The 14399-nt window shown below is 34.4% G+C and overlaps 2 protein-coding genes across 7 annotated transcripts in view; one reads left to right on the plus strand and one right to left on the minus strand.

Annotated features, from left to right (window-relative positions):
* Positions 1–14399, plus strand: part of CREB1 (cAMP responsive element binding protein 1) — a 58301-nt gene that overhangs the window by 10478 nt on the left and 33424 nt on the right. For 5 of the 6 annotated variants that reach the window (XR_013828632.1, XM_079923705.1, XM_079923704.1 and 2 more), the window contains exons 2-3: positions 7902–8023; positions 13933–14079. Coding sequence is in view for 5 of the 6 variants with exons in the window: in XM_079923705.1 (XP_079779831.1) it covers positions 7910–8023; positions 13933–14079 (261 nt within the window). In the remaining variant the exon portion in view is untranslated. The remainder of the gene's footprint in view (positions 1–7901; positions 8024–13932; positions 14080–14399) is intronic. The other variant, XM_079923708.1, reaches the window with a different exon arrangement.
* METTL21A (methyltransferase 21A, HSPA lysine) overlaps positions 8035–14399 on the minus strand; it is a 56634-nt gene continuing 50269 nt past the window's right edge. The window contains exon 5 of the transcript XR_013828633.1: positions 8035–10628. The gene's annotated coding sequence lies outside the window, so the exon portion shown is untranslated. The remainder of the gene's footprint in view (positions 10629–14399) is intronic.

The following is a 14399-nucleotide window of genomic DNA, read 5'->3' on the forward strand; positions in this document are numbered from 1 at the left end:
TAAATGGAATAGTAGGCTATAAATTTTTAACTTCAAGGCATAACTTTTGTAGGTCCTTACAGTATTAACCTTGAGCTAGTTTATGAAGCAGAACTTAAAATTTGAAGACAGTTTCACTCTTTAGACAACACGGAAATTGCTTTTCTAAAAGTAACTGTATGTAGGAGGTGCATAATGCCTTTTTCCTTAAAAAATCAGCTTCAAAAATCTATTTAGTAGAACTTCATATATAGAAATTTATATAGGGTCACTTCTTTGAAAGGCTCAAGGTGTGAAAATGGTATCAGATGTGTGTTTGCAAAGAAGGGTTGGGATAAAATGTTATTATCTAAAATAATGCATAGTCATAGTTGCTGCTTTGCTAAGCAACACTGTTTGTCTCTTGGTGACCAGATACGTGAAGGCTCCTTTCAGAGCCATGAGTAGTCTTACCTGAAGGAAAACAAGGCAAATACATTTTGCCAGTACTTCAAAAAATAATAGTAACTTTGATTTGAGAAATCACAAAAGCTTTCTTACTGAAAGATACTGTAGAATTAGTCACACTAGGATATGAGGATGGCTATATCATAAATCATGCAGTACATTTCTGTAAATCCTAATTCACTTCTGTTAAGTACTTCCTTTGAGGACAGTATCTTTCTTATAGAGCATGCTACACATTTTTAAATAACTTTACCTATTAAAAATAGCATTAAAATTAAAAATAGCATTTAAATGCTCTGCAAAACTGCAATAAATCATAACATACAAATCTTGAACTTAATTAAAGCAGTTTCTCTGAGTTCAGTCCAATAAACAAATCAGGGAAATAGTCTTATTAAATAACATTGAAAAGATTCCCCATTGTTGTATGCCTTCTTTTTAGGTAGTGGTAGTTGAGTACTGGCATTTACTATTAATACAAAGAATTTATTAAAACATACAAATTTTCAAGCTTTTATTTTTGTCTCATAAATGATTAAATCTCACCAAATTCAGATCACACAAAATTAATTTCATATACAACTTACCTTGCCTTCCTCTAATATCTAGACTGTAGGCTAAAGTATGGATTTGTATTCTAGTTAAGGGAGAAAGACCTTAGTAGGAGCATAGAGGAAACTTTCTGAAAATTATGTCAGAATTTACTTAGCTTTATAAAGATACCAGTTCATTTTAGTTTATCACATTGACTGTTCTCTTTCCCTAAAAATGTATGTATATAACCTTATTTTGCTAGGGTGTGATCAGTCTAATCTAATAAGGTTCTTACAGTTGAAGTTGATATGTGTGTTGAGAGGGGAGTGTGAATGTGTACATATATACGTACTTACACACATGTATATGTACACATGCAGCATTTGAATATGCTATTTTCCTAGCTGGTTTCAGTGAAAGTATGGTGTATTTAATAGCAAAAGACTATTATTAGCATCAGAAACCTGGACCATTAAATTTCCAGTATTGATTGCATACATCTCAGTTCTGCTAGATAAGACATACGAGATAAAGATAAATGAAGTATTTCAAGGTTAACAACCAAAAAACATACAGGGGAAAAAAAAGTAGAGGAAAAGAGGCAGTGCAACATAGTCATTGAGTCCTGGGAAGCTAGAGTCCTTTATGTAGCAGCTGAACATTTTGCCACTCTCTTTAGTAAATTAATCATAACACTTATAGAATATTAATCAAGACATGTTGAAGGTGTGAGAATGTGCTAGCAAGGCTTTCAAGCAGTTGTACTAAAAACAGGTACAAAATAACTGTAGAAAGTATTGTACATCACCCCTAGACGTTTTTAGGTATACTTCTGCAAAATGTTTTTAGTAGTATATCTGCCTATGACAACTAGTCATTTAGTTTTAAAATCATGTGCCCAAATGTGACTTTTGCTGTGATCACCCTGGAGACGTTAGACTTCTGCTTATGTGATTTCCTTAAATCCCTGGACTTCCAGATTGATGGGAGAGTTCAGGAGGAGTCGCCCACTTGCTAGGTGCAGGGGAAGTTTTTCTTCTTGCTTATAATTAAGGTCATTTGCATTTTAAAAACCACAGCATATGTTCATATGTTCTATTAATTATGAATATATTATTTCTTCTTCACAGTGCATTTCTCTGAATACTTACCTCTCATCCTAGACTGGATTAAATATGTCATAGATTTAAGGGATTAAAAAGTAAACTAAGTTGTAAGGGAGATGGATTTATTTTTCATAAACTTGAACTAGAATGTTTAGGACCGTAAGGACTTGGGCACTTCTTAAAGGTCAAAATATTTTAGGAAAAAGAACAAAGTGAAGATTTACAGCATTCTCTCCTTTTGCTTAATGGTTGTTAGCAAAAGTGATGATATGGGCTTGCTTTCTTTTTTGATGATGACCTTTAGTTGACTTGACTTGGTAGAGGCAGAAAATACAGAATTAGTGCTGCCAGCAGTTTATCCCTGATTTGGTATACTTCTATACAGGTGCTGGGTAAGTGAATTTAAATGCTACCTTATCAATGAGGGCTTTACTGGTCTCCTTTTATAATACTGAAAATCCCTCCAGTATCCTTCCCAGCTTTATTTTTTACCCAACACATCTTACCTTCTGATTTGTTACACATTTTACTTGTTTACTTTCTCTCTGCTATTTCCACACATTAGAATATAAATTCCACAATGACAAAGTTCTTTAAAATTTTATTTCTTCATCCCCAGTAACTTGAACAATTCCTGACATATAAGTGCTCAGATATGATACTGTAATACAAGTATAATGTATATAATATAAATTGTTAAAATTGAAGATAGTGTTGGTTTTGGAAAAGTGAGTTATTCACTTGTGGTGAATTACCTCAGGATATATTGCTTTACAAAGTAGAAGTAAAATACATTGCAACATAAAAATTCTACCAATGACTTACTTTAAGAGACATCATTCTCATATTCTCATTTTGCCCAGGTAGTTGCTGATTGGCTTGGGATGACCATTTTTTCTTTATCTTTTATCCTTGCTTCTATGCAAGATCACGCACCAGGCACTGACTCACACATGTCTCTAAAGGCCTACTATAATTTAAGCCTTTGCTTATACCATTTTTCTTATCAGAAAATAAATCCCCAAATTTATCAATACTGTATTTGTCTCTGGTGTTTCTTTGGCGTTCCAGCACTCTTGACTATTGCAGCATACTCTCCTTTTAAATATCATGGAAGCAGTCATTTGACACTTCATTGGGATGTTTATCTAAACTATGTTTTAAACTTTTAAATATCTACTGTCTTTATAAAGGTACAAAAGTGATACAGTCTTAGATAAATTTCTTGAAGCTTTCTAGGATGGAAAGAAAAAGCTGCTTTATCCTCTTTGAAAATTAAGAAAAGGGACTATTAAACTGTTTGATAAATTTTATATATTGTAATATATGTGAATGGTAATATTTTTATATTTGCCCAAGATTGAGAGGCTAGGTGACCTATTCTTAGTCTGTTTACTATGAACTATGTACTAAAAGGAAATAATATATAATTTTATTAAGTGGTCTGCATAATTATGTGTGTGTGTGCATATATCTTGTGTTGTCAGTTCCTAAGATCAGAGCACTTAAAAATTGAGAGAGATCTTTTAATTCATCTCTCTTGTTTTCAGATGAGGAAACTGGAACACAAAAAGCTTAATTTCTCCAACGACCACTTGGTGACAGATCCAGCTTTCCACCAAATGTTAGGGTCTTTCCCAACTACTTAGAACAGCATTCTTTGTTTTGCTCAAGATTGGGTGCGTAATACTGCAGGATCACTCCCTTTTTATTTTTCATGTTATGAGTTAGAACTCTGAAGACCATTGTAGCAAAATGGCATGTATCTTTTGTTTTGGCTGCGTTGGGTCTTTGTTGCTGCACGAGCTTTCTCTAGTTTCAGCGAGCAGGGGCTCCTCTTCGTTGTGTTGCAGAGCATGGGCTCTAGGTGCACAGGCTTCAGTAGTTGTGACACATGGGCTCAGTAGTTATGGCTTGCACGCTCTAGAGCGCAGGCTCAGTAGTTGTGGCGCATGGGCTTAGCTGCTCCACAGCATGTGGGATCTTCCCGCACCAGGGCTCAAACCCATGTCACCTGCATTGGCAGACGGATTCTTAACCACTGTACCACCAGGGAAGTCCCAAAATGGCATGTATCTTTGTGAATTTATTTTTTTAAATTTGTTTTTTTTTAGGAGTGACACTTTTGAAATTTGCTTTAAGTTCATAGTTTTCAAAGAATTATGTAAATTTTTAGGGATAAATTCATTAAAATACCTAAATCTTAAATATCAATCCCAAATAAATTTTGGAATTCAGAATTATTGGAAGAACTCTTAAGAATTCTTCACAAAACTGTCAAGACTAGATCTTTCATGATTTCTAAGATTCATTGTTTCTAATATTCCAGGTCCAATATTTGTACAACATTCCCTCTGAGTTCATATGTACCTGATCTTTTTTTAATTTTACAGTAGTATTCAGTCTTTCTTTGTTTTTGCACTCTCAGAAAGCATTCATTTGTGTAATGAATTAGGAGTCTCCTTTCTTGAGTAATTTTGGAAACCTACATATTGGGTCTAGTAACTGATCCTGTGTCTGAAGTACTGCTCTGCTGGCTAAGACTGCTCCTGGGTTAATAGAAAAATTGAAGACTGTACACATTATACCATAGCATCTCTTCTCTCTCCACCTGAAGATACAAACAAAAAAAGAGTAAAAGCTTTCAAAGTCATAATTAAGGTGCTCGTGTTAAATGCTAGTTTAGTTGGAGACTGCTATTTCAGTACCCTCAAGGTGAAAACCAAAAGAATGGTTTCTGTTTTAGTTGAGTCCTTTGAATTTCTTATCTAAAACAAATTGTTTTTCTGTAAGTAATTCTCACCTGTACTTTGAGGAAGGCCTGAATTATCTTATGAGAGACAGTAATTATACTGTTGCCCAAGTGGTTGATATCTACTCAAACTAATTAAGAAGGCCGTCCCCCACCTTGAAAAAGGATTGGTAGTCTGCCTGAATGAAATGATAATAAAACACTGGCAGTTTATTCACATGGGGGATGCTAACCATTGGAAATACCACACTTTGTTTTTAGAAGAAAGTAAAAAATAAGTAAAAAGAATATTATCTAGTTGGGGAGGGAAGAAGGATGCAAATCACATTCCTATTTTGAATGTGTCCTTGTAGCTGTAATTACTTATGTTAGCTAATGGTTTTATTCTTTTATTATTATAGAGTCAAATATTTTAATTTTTGAAACAAAAAGTTGTAATGATACCCTATACCTTAAATGTCAAAAAAAAAGAATTAAGTAGCCCTGACATACTGAAAAGTAAACAAAAACAAAAGAAATATGATCTGTGCTTTGGATTACTTTTAATCAAATGGTGGAGTGAAACTATATGGATGACAGCATAGGTTAAAAAAAAATGTGGCTTCGACTAAAGTCTTTCAAAAATGGTTGCATGTTCTCTCTCTACAAAGGAAGTATTATGATGATAAATTTGTATTTATCTTCTCATTAAATTGATGACTTAGGGGAGAAGATAGAGAAAAGTTTGCGGGTTTCTGCTCTTATTTAGCTTGACTCAGTACTGTCCTCAAATGGATTCATTTACTTATTTTATTGTTACTAGGATTAGATTTTTTGCTTTCATGTGCCATTTTCTTCCAGAGCAAAAATATGGACAGTATTTAGTATACATAAACTATTTTGCTATTGATGTTGCTTTCTGTTATTTTTGATGTCTTTCTTAAATTTTTTAGTTTAAAAGAGCACAGGTTTTAAGTGTACAATTCAGTGAATTATCACAGAGGGTAATAAAGTTATTTGATAATTTTTTTTAAATAGTTATTTTTACTCTTTGGAAATGTAGGGTAAACAGTTTAGGTGAATCTTAAACAAAAATACTAATTTCATATAAAAAGGATCAGATTTAAAAAATTTTAGCAGATATCTCAAAATCATGACTGAAGTAAAGCTTTTGGTTCAGAGTTTCAAAATGTTATCTGTCATTTCTGGTATTAAAATTTCTTTAATCGTGCGAGTAATCCTGAATCCATGCTTATGGAAAGAAAGAAAAATAAAAGTAAAGTACTAAAATATGTAAAAAGTAAAAGGTGAAAATCATCCTATACAGTTCTATCAAATCTTTCTCTCTTCAGAGCCACCACTTATTATGATTCAGTTATAACTTCCCATACCTCTTTTCATGCATACACCTTTACAACAATTTGTTTTACTTGTTTTTAACATAAATGGACTTCTACTTTATAGTATATTCATAACTTGCCATTTCACTCAGTCTGTCTTGGAAAGCTTTATGTGTCTTTACGTTATAGATAGACTTCATTATTTTTTATTGCTTTAATTTTTTAATGGTCCTCCTTAATGATGGATACTTGTTTCCAGTTTTCTGCTATTATAAAAAAAAATTCCATCCTTGAAACATATATCTTTGTGAACTAGCCAATAAGAGTTTCTTACTGAATTAGTAGTTTCTCTGTATTCTAGATGTTATTGTGTTGATTTTATGTAGCAGATATTTTCTCCTTGTGTACTTGTCTTGGTGGCTTTTGTCATATTAACATTTTAAATAATTATGTAGTCGTCTGTTGATCTTTTCCTTTGTCATCTGTTTGGTGGCTTCTGTATTTCTACATTATTTATATTCATTTCTACAGAGATATTTTCATTTTTAACTGTCACTTGTAAAAACACTTTCTTTTTATAGAATCCTGTGAATGATGGCAAAATGTTAGCATGTGATACATTCTGATGGCATGTAATAATCACATAAGGATCAGTGACTATTTTGATGTCGGAGTTATGAAATAAATGTAATAAATTCTGGAAAAGCATTGGAGTTCTTGTGTTGTTTATGGAATCACCATAGGTAGTCCTCACTATTAAATTTATTTTTGACAGGTAATATGCTAGGTACTGAATGGTAACAGTAGTACACAAATAAGAAGTAATCCCTTTTATTGTGACTCCTTTAGACACAGTTGCTTTCCTAGTTATATCTGCTATATATAATCAATTTCCCTAACCTCAAGGTAGCAGCTACTGCTGCTAGGAATTTCTCTTCACTTTTGCTGTCATCCAGTGCCAGATCTAAGAAATATAGTAAACTCTTAGCAAAGCAGCTTCCAAAAAGTAAGAAAGATCAGCCTTGATTAACTTATCCAGAATTTTGCAGTTAAAATTTTAAAAGGTGTTTTATTGTGTGTGTGTGTGCACGTGCGCACACACACGTGTGTAATGTTGCACACTATATATAGGGTAAGGAGTCAGAACACAAAGTAACCTTTTCAGTTGTTTGAGGTCTGACTCTGTGTCTATTAATCCCACCTTTCTACCTTGATACCCAATAACTTGGGCTGTTGAAACCTGGGCTATTTTGTCCTACCACCAATAATTTCCCAAGGAAGTAGCTTATAATTCTTCTGTTTCTTCCCTATAATAGGAGGGAATACCCATATAGGCGGTACCTTGAAGCCAGTATCTCATAGACCCTGTCATCAACTCACTTCTACTCTCTACCCTCCCTCCTTACCTGATTGATACATTTTTGAAAAAATTATAATTATGCTGCTGCCCTTCCTCCCCTTGTTAGTTGGGAAGATTCATGGAAGAGAGGAATCCCGTCTTCTATAATAGATGGAGTAATATCCCATTGGGAAGAAATGGCAAAGGAAAAAGTTCTTTCTTTTTTGAAAAGACTAGAACTTTTTAGCTCAGCGTATTTGGACAAGTCTGACAGTAATTCAACTACATTATAGTTTAACTAGATTTCTGAGTGCATCTGCTAACCTAACCACCACATATACTTATTTACAACTTGAAAATTGCCTTTAAAACCACAAAAGCACAAAGCACTGTAGTGCTTGTAACACTCTTCCATATTATTGTAGGTAACTAAATGACCATGGAATCTGGAGCAGAGAACCAGCAGAGTGGAGATGCAGCTGTAACAGAAGCTGAAAGCCAGCAAATGACAGTTCAAGCCCAGCCACAGATTGCCACATTAGCCCAGGTATAAAATACATGGAGAGATTCCAAGTTGTCTCTTCTAAGAGGAATATGTTTTAAACAAGAGAACTTAGTTTTTATTACAGAGATATACATAAAATGAGCAGAAACATTCTTAGAATATCAAAATTCCTATTTACTTAGTATTAGCCTAATTTTAGAAATGATAGTATTGATTCAGTAACATAACAGAAAAATGTATTGTTAAACACTAACACACTATTTGTAGTGACATAATTCAGAAATAATTACATTTAAACTGATGGGTAGATTGTCTCTTAAAGGAAGAAAACCTAATATGATAACTGCTTTTTTTCATGTCATATAGATTTATTTGGGAGCATGGGAATGCAGATAATCTGAAAGGCTAAATTTACATGTGCTTAAACTAAAAAATAGGATAAGCAAATAAATTGACACACAAGTAAATTTCAAGGATGATAGTTTTTGTCCCTGTATATTTTAAATATGATTCATGATTCTTTCATTTTGTCTTTGTCTTAAGCATTCTAAGGTTATATTCTCATTTTTGTTCTTGTGTATTTTTTCTCAGATGTTTTATTTTATTAATAATTGTTGGCATATATATGAGTGAGAAACGTGGTTAATATAAAAACCAAGTAGCAAACAATAACCTGCTAGGTAAGAAAATGTGACATTGCCTCTTTCAGATGAAAGCTCCCAAAAGAAAATAATCCTAGCCAAGGCTCTGGTATGTTGAGCTTCAGCTTCACAAAGAGTTTAAAAGCTCTCTTAGAGGAGTCATGAGCAACAGTGGGTCTTGGGATATAGAGGGCTAACCACAGGTGGTAACCACACTGAGCTAAAATATGGGCCAAATACTAGATCTCCAGCAGGAATGTAGTCAGAAGCAGTGGGCTGCTTTGTGTTTTCTCCTAAGATCACCTGGACCCACCTCCAGCCCTCAGGTGTAAGGCAAAGCAGAATACATTTAGGGATGAAGTAAAAGTACTCAAGATGAAGCAGGTGTGGGAACGAAGGTAAGAGCATCAGGACTTCATTAGCACGTGGTCAAGGCAAATGTGCACAGATAAGAATATGGGCTCATCCAAACATTCAGCCCTGTGGTAAAAAGAAGATATAATACCAGCAGGGATCTTGGTGGTGACAACCTTCAACATATCTATCTCTTGGGACATCATTTTCTGGTCTGGTTGTCCTCCACGTCCACTAAATAATGTCATCCTGGAAATTCCTTTCTTCCTACTGTCTTTCTCTTATGGAGTTTTTGTTTCCAGTGGTCCCTTGAGCAAGTTTGACTGGGTAAAGAAATCATTTTTCTTTCAAATTTTGAAGGCATTGATCCACAGTCAACTTCTAGTGTTGCTGTTTGAAAAGACTAAATCCATTTCTTACTTTGTATCTCTGTTATCTTGTAAAAATCTCTCTGTTAGCAGTGCTTCACTATTTCATCATCAAGGCCTTGGTTTGTAGCAGTTTTCATCCATTGTGCAGTTGTATTCAGTGGGCTTTTTTTTTTTAGTGGAATCTCGGGTCTTCAAATCTGGGCAGTTTCTTTATTTGGTTGATGATTTTTTTTTCTTTCTCCTTTCTCTAGGATTCTTGTGATCCAGATATTTTACCTATAGGACTGTTTCTCTGATTTTCTCATCTTTTCTCTCCTGTTTTCTGTCTCTGTCTTTCTGGGAGATTTTCTCAACTTCACATTTCAACCCATCTGTCAGATTTTTTTTATTTCTGCTGTCATGTTTCCAAGAGTTCCCTTTGTTTCTGAATAGTCCTTTTGTGTTTTAATAGCATCCTTTTTATGTTTCACAAAGGCAGTATTTTCTCTTACCTCTGATAATTAAGTTTTAAGTTTTCTTTCCACATAGATTTTCTTCTGTGTACCTTTTCTCCCTTCTATCTGTTTTGGTCACCATCTTTCCTATCAGAAGATTTCCTTGAGTATTTCATAACTCGAGGTTTTCTGCCTACATTTAAAAGTAGGGAACCAAAAACCTGTATTGGTAGTTCTGTGGCTCTTTTTGGGGCCTAACATCTGAGTTGTGAGCTTCACGGTAGGATGATTGTGGCATCCCACTGGCATTATCTCTTTTTTTTTTTTTTTTTTTACATCTTTATTGTGTCATTATCTCTTAAGTCTTTCTTCTCCCTTTAGTGTTGGTCACATTTGCAGAGAAAAGCTTTACTAATCTTCTGCTTATAGGTAAAGACCTTTGAGCCAGACGAGGGAAGAGGACTGGGACTTAGTACCCACCTCAGCAGTGCCTGGTGTTAGGCAGTCAAGAAACCACCTATCCAGAAAATAAACCTCCATTTCTCTGTCAGCATAGGGTATAGATTAGTTATTCTTCCACAGAGAGTTGAAGAGGGGATCCAATTGCTTTTCAAAGACCTTCGATCAGCCTTCCTTATTTTCAGCCTTTCCTTTCACTCTGCCTTCTGGGGTGCCTTAGATCCTGAGCCTCTTAAGGACTTTGTGGCAGAAATCAGTCTGTCCCTGCCTCTGCCTCATGAGTTGGCCTTCTGAGGTTTTCCAAGTTCATTACCATTCATCCATTTCCAGCCTCCAAAACTCTTACTGTTATCTCCTTTCCCATTCTTCTCTGCTGGTGTGATTATGCCTATAAAAACAAAATCAGTGTCATGAAGCTTAATTGGAAATTCAAGAAAGAACAAAATTATATGCACATGTTCGATTTGCATATAATCACTGATAAGTGGAATGACATGATATTTGAATTTTAGGAAAGCTAGTGTCTGTTCCCATTTATATTTTTTGTTGTTGTTCTTTTTAATACCTAATTACAGAGTTTTTTTTACTTGCTCATCCAAGTTCTTAACACATATATTATACATTTTTGACATTATTTCTCTCAATTCTGATACCAGTTATATTTTGGTTGTCAGTCTTTAATACTAGAAATATATAATAAAATTTTCAAGTCCAAGACCATTGTGATGTGATCAATGAACAGTAAAAACACAAATTCAGCCTAACTAGTAAAGGAAGAAAGTCGATCTAAAACAATAATGAAATGCCTTATTTTACTTTTAGAATTTACAGAGATTTTTTTTTAAGTGGAAAAAAAAACAATGTTGGTTTTGAGTATGGGAATGTTAATTTTTATGGATGGTTTTAAGTAAAGAGTTGGGTAAAAGGATGATCGTTGCAATTTTGTTGTAAAATAACTTTCTTGTAATAGGCAAATTTGAAAACCTAAATATTCAATAATAATTTTTTGTATATTCAGTAATTTAATATTTAATAATATTAAGTTAGTGATTTTATTATTTATTAATTATTACTAATAATTTAATTCCAATAATTTGTTGGGATTTATTAAACAAATTATGTAATTCTTACCATTATACCATTCTTTATCATTAAAGAATACTATTAATGGTATGAAGAGATATTTAGAATGGATTTGAAAGATAAAGTAGATTCTGTGATAGTGTTATGAAAATTGAGTGTATATATGCATCTTTAAAAACACCTATATCTACAGCAGAAATATTAAGTGATTAACTCCGAGTGGTAGGGATATAAGCAATTTTTTCTTTTTTGGTATATCTGTATTTTATAAACTTACAGTGAGAGTAGCCATTATGTAGAATAATTAGGGTAGAAAAGGGATTATTTGTTGAGTGAGCTTGTTATGTTTACCCTAGAGAATACTCAGAGAAGAGGACGTACTAATTGCTTCAAATATTAGAAGAGCTTTCCATTGAGATGGGATACTCTAGATAAATTATGGTTTTGGTTCTCAAACTTTGGCGTAGGCGAAAGTGTCCTTGGGTTCATCAGAGATTCTGACTTTATAAACAGGCACCCTATATAACTCTAATGGTGGTCGTCCATGGACCACATTTTGAAAACAAGGTAAAAATAAGATGTATAGTAGCCAGAAAAACGATTGATAAGGAAGGCCTTCCTAACTGTCCAAAGGAGAAGCTCATGGTTTTAGCCTCTACCTTCAGTGGGTATCTCCCCCAAGCTTCATAGTCAAATATTTAACTGCCTGCTAAACATCTCTACAAATTCAGATATCATATCAGTTCCATCATCTTCCACCACTGCCCCAACCACCCATAAGCTTCTTTTTGTGTTCTCTCTCTTTATGGCATAGTCTACTAATTCTCACCCAAACATGAAATATGTGGGTCGTCTTTGATTTCTGTCTCACCTCCTTCAATCAGTCATTCATAAAGCCCTTTCTGGTTTGCCTCCTGAATTTTCATTAAATCACTTCTCTCATTCCCATCCCTACCACAACTCATGCCTAATTTCTGGCCTTTATCATCTCACCCTTACTACTATATATAGACTTTCTCAGTTGGTCTCACCTCCACTTTTTTCTTCCTCTGAGATAAGTGTCTTTCACACTGCCACTAAATTAAAGTGATCTATCTGAAATGCAAGCCTCACCATGATATTCAGGAGTTCAAAAGCCCTTCAGTGCTTTTCCCAATCTCACGGTAAAATGCAAGTTCTTTAACGTAACATATGTAAGATTTTTCATGACTAGCCCATCTGGCCTCTGCCTACCTCTGTTATTCCATCTTTCCACACTTCCTACATCATATAGTAACACACTTATGTGCTCCAGTAGTACTGGCTGCTGGTCATCCCTCTTTGCCATTTACAGACACTGCTGTTTCTCTTTGCTTTTGCCATTGCTACCCTCTGCCTGGAATTCTGTGCCTCCCCCCTGCAAATCATAATAACGTGCCTTACTTGTATTCTTTATTTCAAATTCACATGCTTCCCTGGTAGCCTCCCCTCCTCTTGGGTGGGGCGGGGTAGCTTTCCTCAGTGTGTCCATTCTTCCCTTTGCAAACCTCATTACTTCACTGAATTATATTTATTTGTGTTCTTTTCCCCATTCCTTCATACACATGCCTTAATAATTTCGTTTAGGGCAGGGACCTATGTCTTTCTCATTTCTGTAGTTTCAGTTCTAACATTGTTTCTGACACACATATCCGCAATAACTTTACCAAATGAACAAATAAAATTGCTACCCCCAAACGCATTCAAGCACAGGAACAGTAAATACCATCTGATAGACATGTATGACTTAAGAACCCTTCTAACCTGGGTATTGAGTCATTAAATCTGCCGCCTTTGTGCCTCAGGAGAAAACTGGTCTCTCATATTCTTGCAGTTCTGCTCCCTTATTTCTTCAAGAGGAAAATAAATCCTTGAAATATCAATTATTATCAGTTCAGTGGGTGGGGTGAGGATAGAAATTTTCAGTTTATAATATCTATTAACACTTTCTCATTAATGAAAGGCATACTTGTAATTAGTTTACAAGAGATAAATATGCTGTATACTGTAAGATATGTATTTGTTCTAGATTTAGTAGCTAAGTTTTGCCCAAGTTTGGGAACAGTTATGTTTTAGAACATGGGTTATTTAACACATGATATTCTGAAGACTTATGTTTCTTCAAAGCTAGCATATCTCTTGACCTTGGGTAAGTGACTTAATCTCTTGGAGCACTTCATATTTCTGTCTCTAAAATGGAGATAACCCTTATTCTAACCAGTCTGATTTCTTCGAAGGGCAAAATGAGAAACTGAATATGAAAGCAGGTGGGAAAATGTAAGGCACTATACAAATAAAGTGGTATTTAGTGTTCAAAGGAAGTCTGTGTTATATATTTTGATGTTACATTAAAATAGTTTTTTGGTTTTTGTCATTTGGGAGGAGTTTAAAAGTAGGGGGCATGGGAAGCATTTGTAGTCTTTCTTCAAAAAGAATATTAAGTTTAATGATTAGTTTCTTTCACACCAATGGAATACTTAACCTAGCAGGAGGGTCTTCCTTTTGCTGCCAAAGAGTTGTTTCTTACTAAACATGAGTACTCCCCAGGAGGTATCTGTGATGGTAATTTTTTTCCATGTTCAACACCATAGGTATCTATGCCAGCAGCTCATGCAACATCATCTGCTCCCACCGTAACTTTAGTACAGCTACCCAATGGGCAGACAGTTCAAGTCCATGGAGTTATTCAGGCGGCCCAGCCATCAGTTATTCAGTCTCCACAAGTCCAGACAGTTCAGGTATGTGTATAAAAAGTTCTGCATCTACTTTCATAACTGTTGTTTATAGCCATATCTCTCTCCTTTCATTATGAAAATAGGAACATATCTAGTTCAGAGTTTATTTTACTTTACAGTAATTATGGAATATGCTGCATCTGTAGTCACCTTAAGTATAGGAACATATATACACAAGAACAGACATATAAGAAAAAACTTTTTCTTAAACTAAAAAAGGAAAACAATTGAATGGGAAAAATCATAAAGTATATGGGATAAAGTGGAAATGTTGGGAGAGACTATAAGGCTGATGTACCTCAGTTAGGGAAAATTAAGATACA

This window comes from Stenella coeruleoalba, assembly GCF_951394435.1.
Source record: "Stenella coeruleoalba genome assembly, chromosome: 6".
Taxonomy (NCBI): domain Eukaryota; kingdom Metazoa; phylum Chordata; class Mammalia; order Artiodactyla; family Delphinidae; genus Stenella; species Stenella coeruleoalba.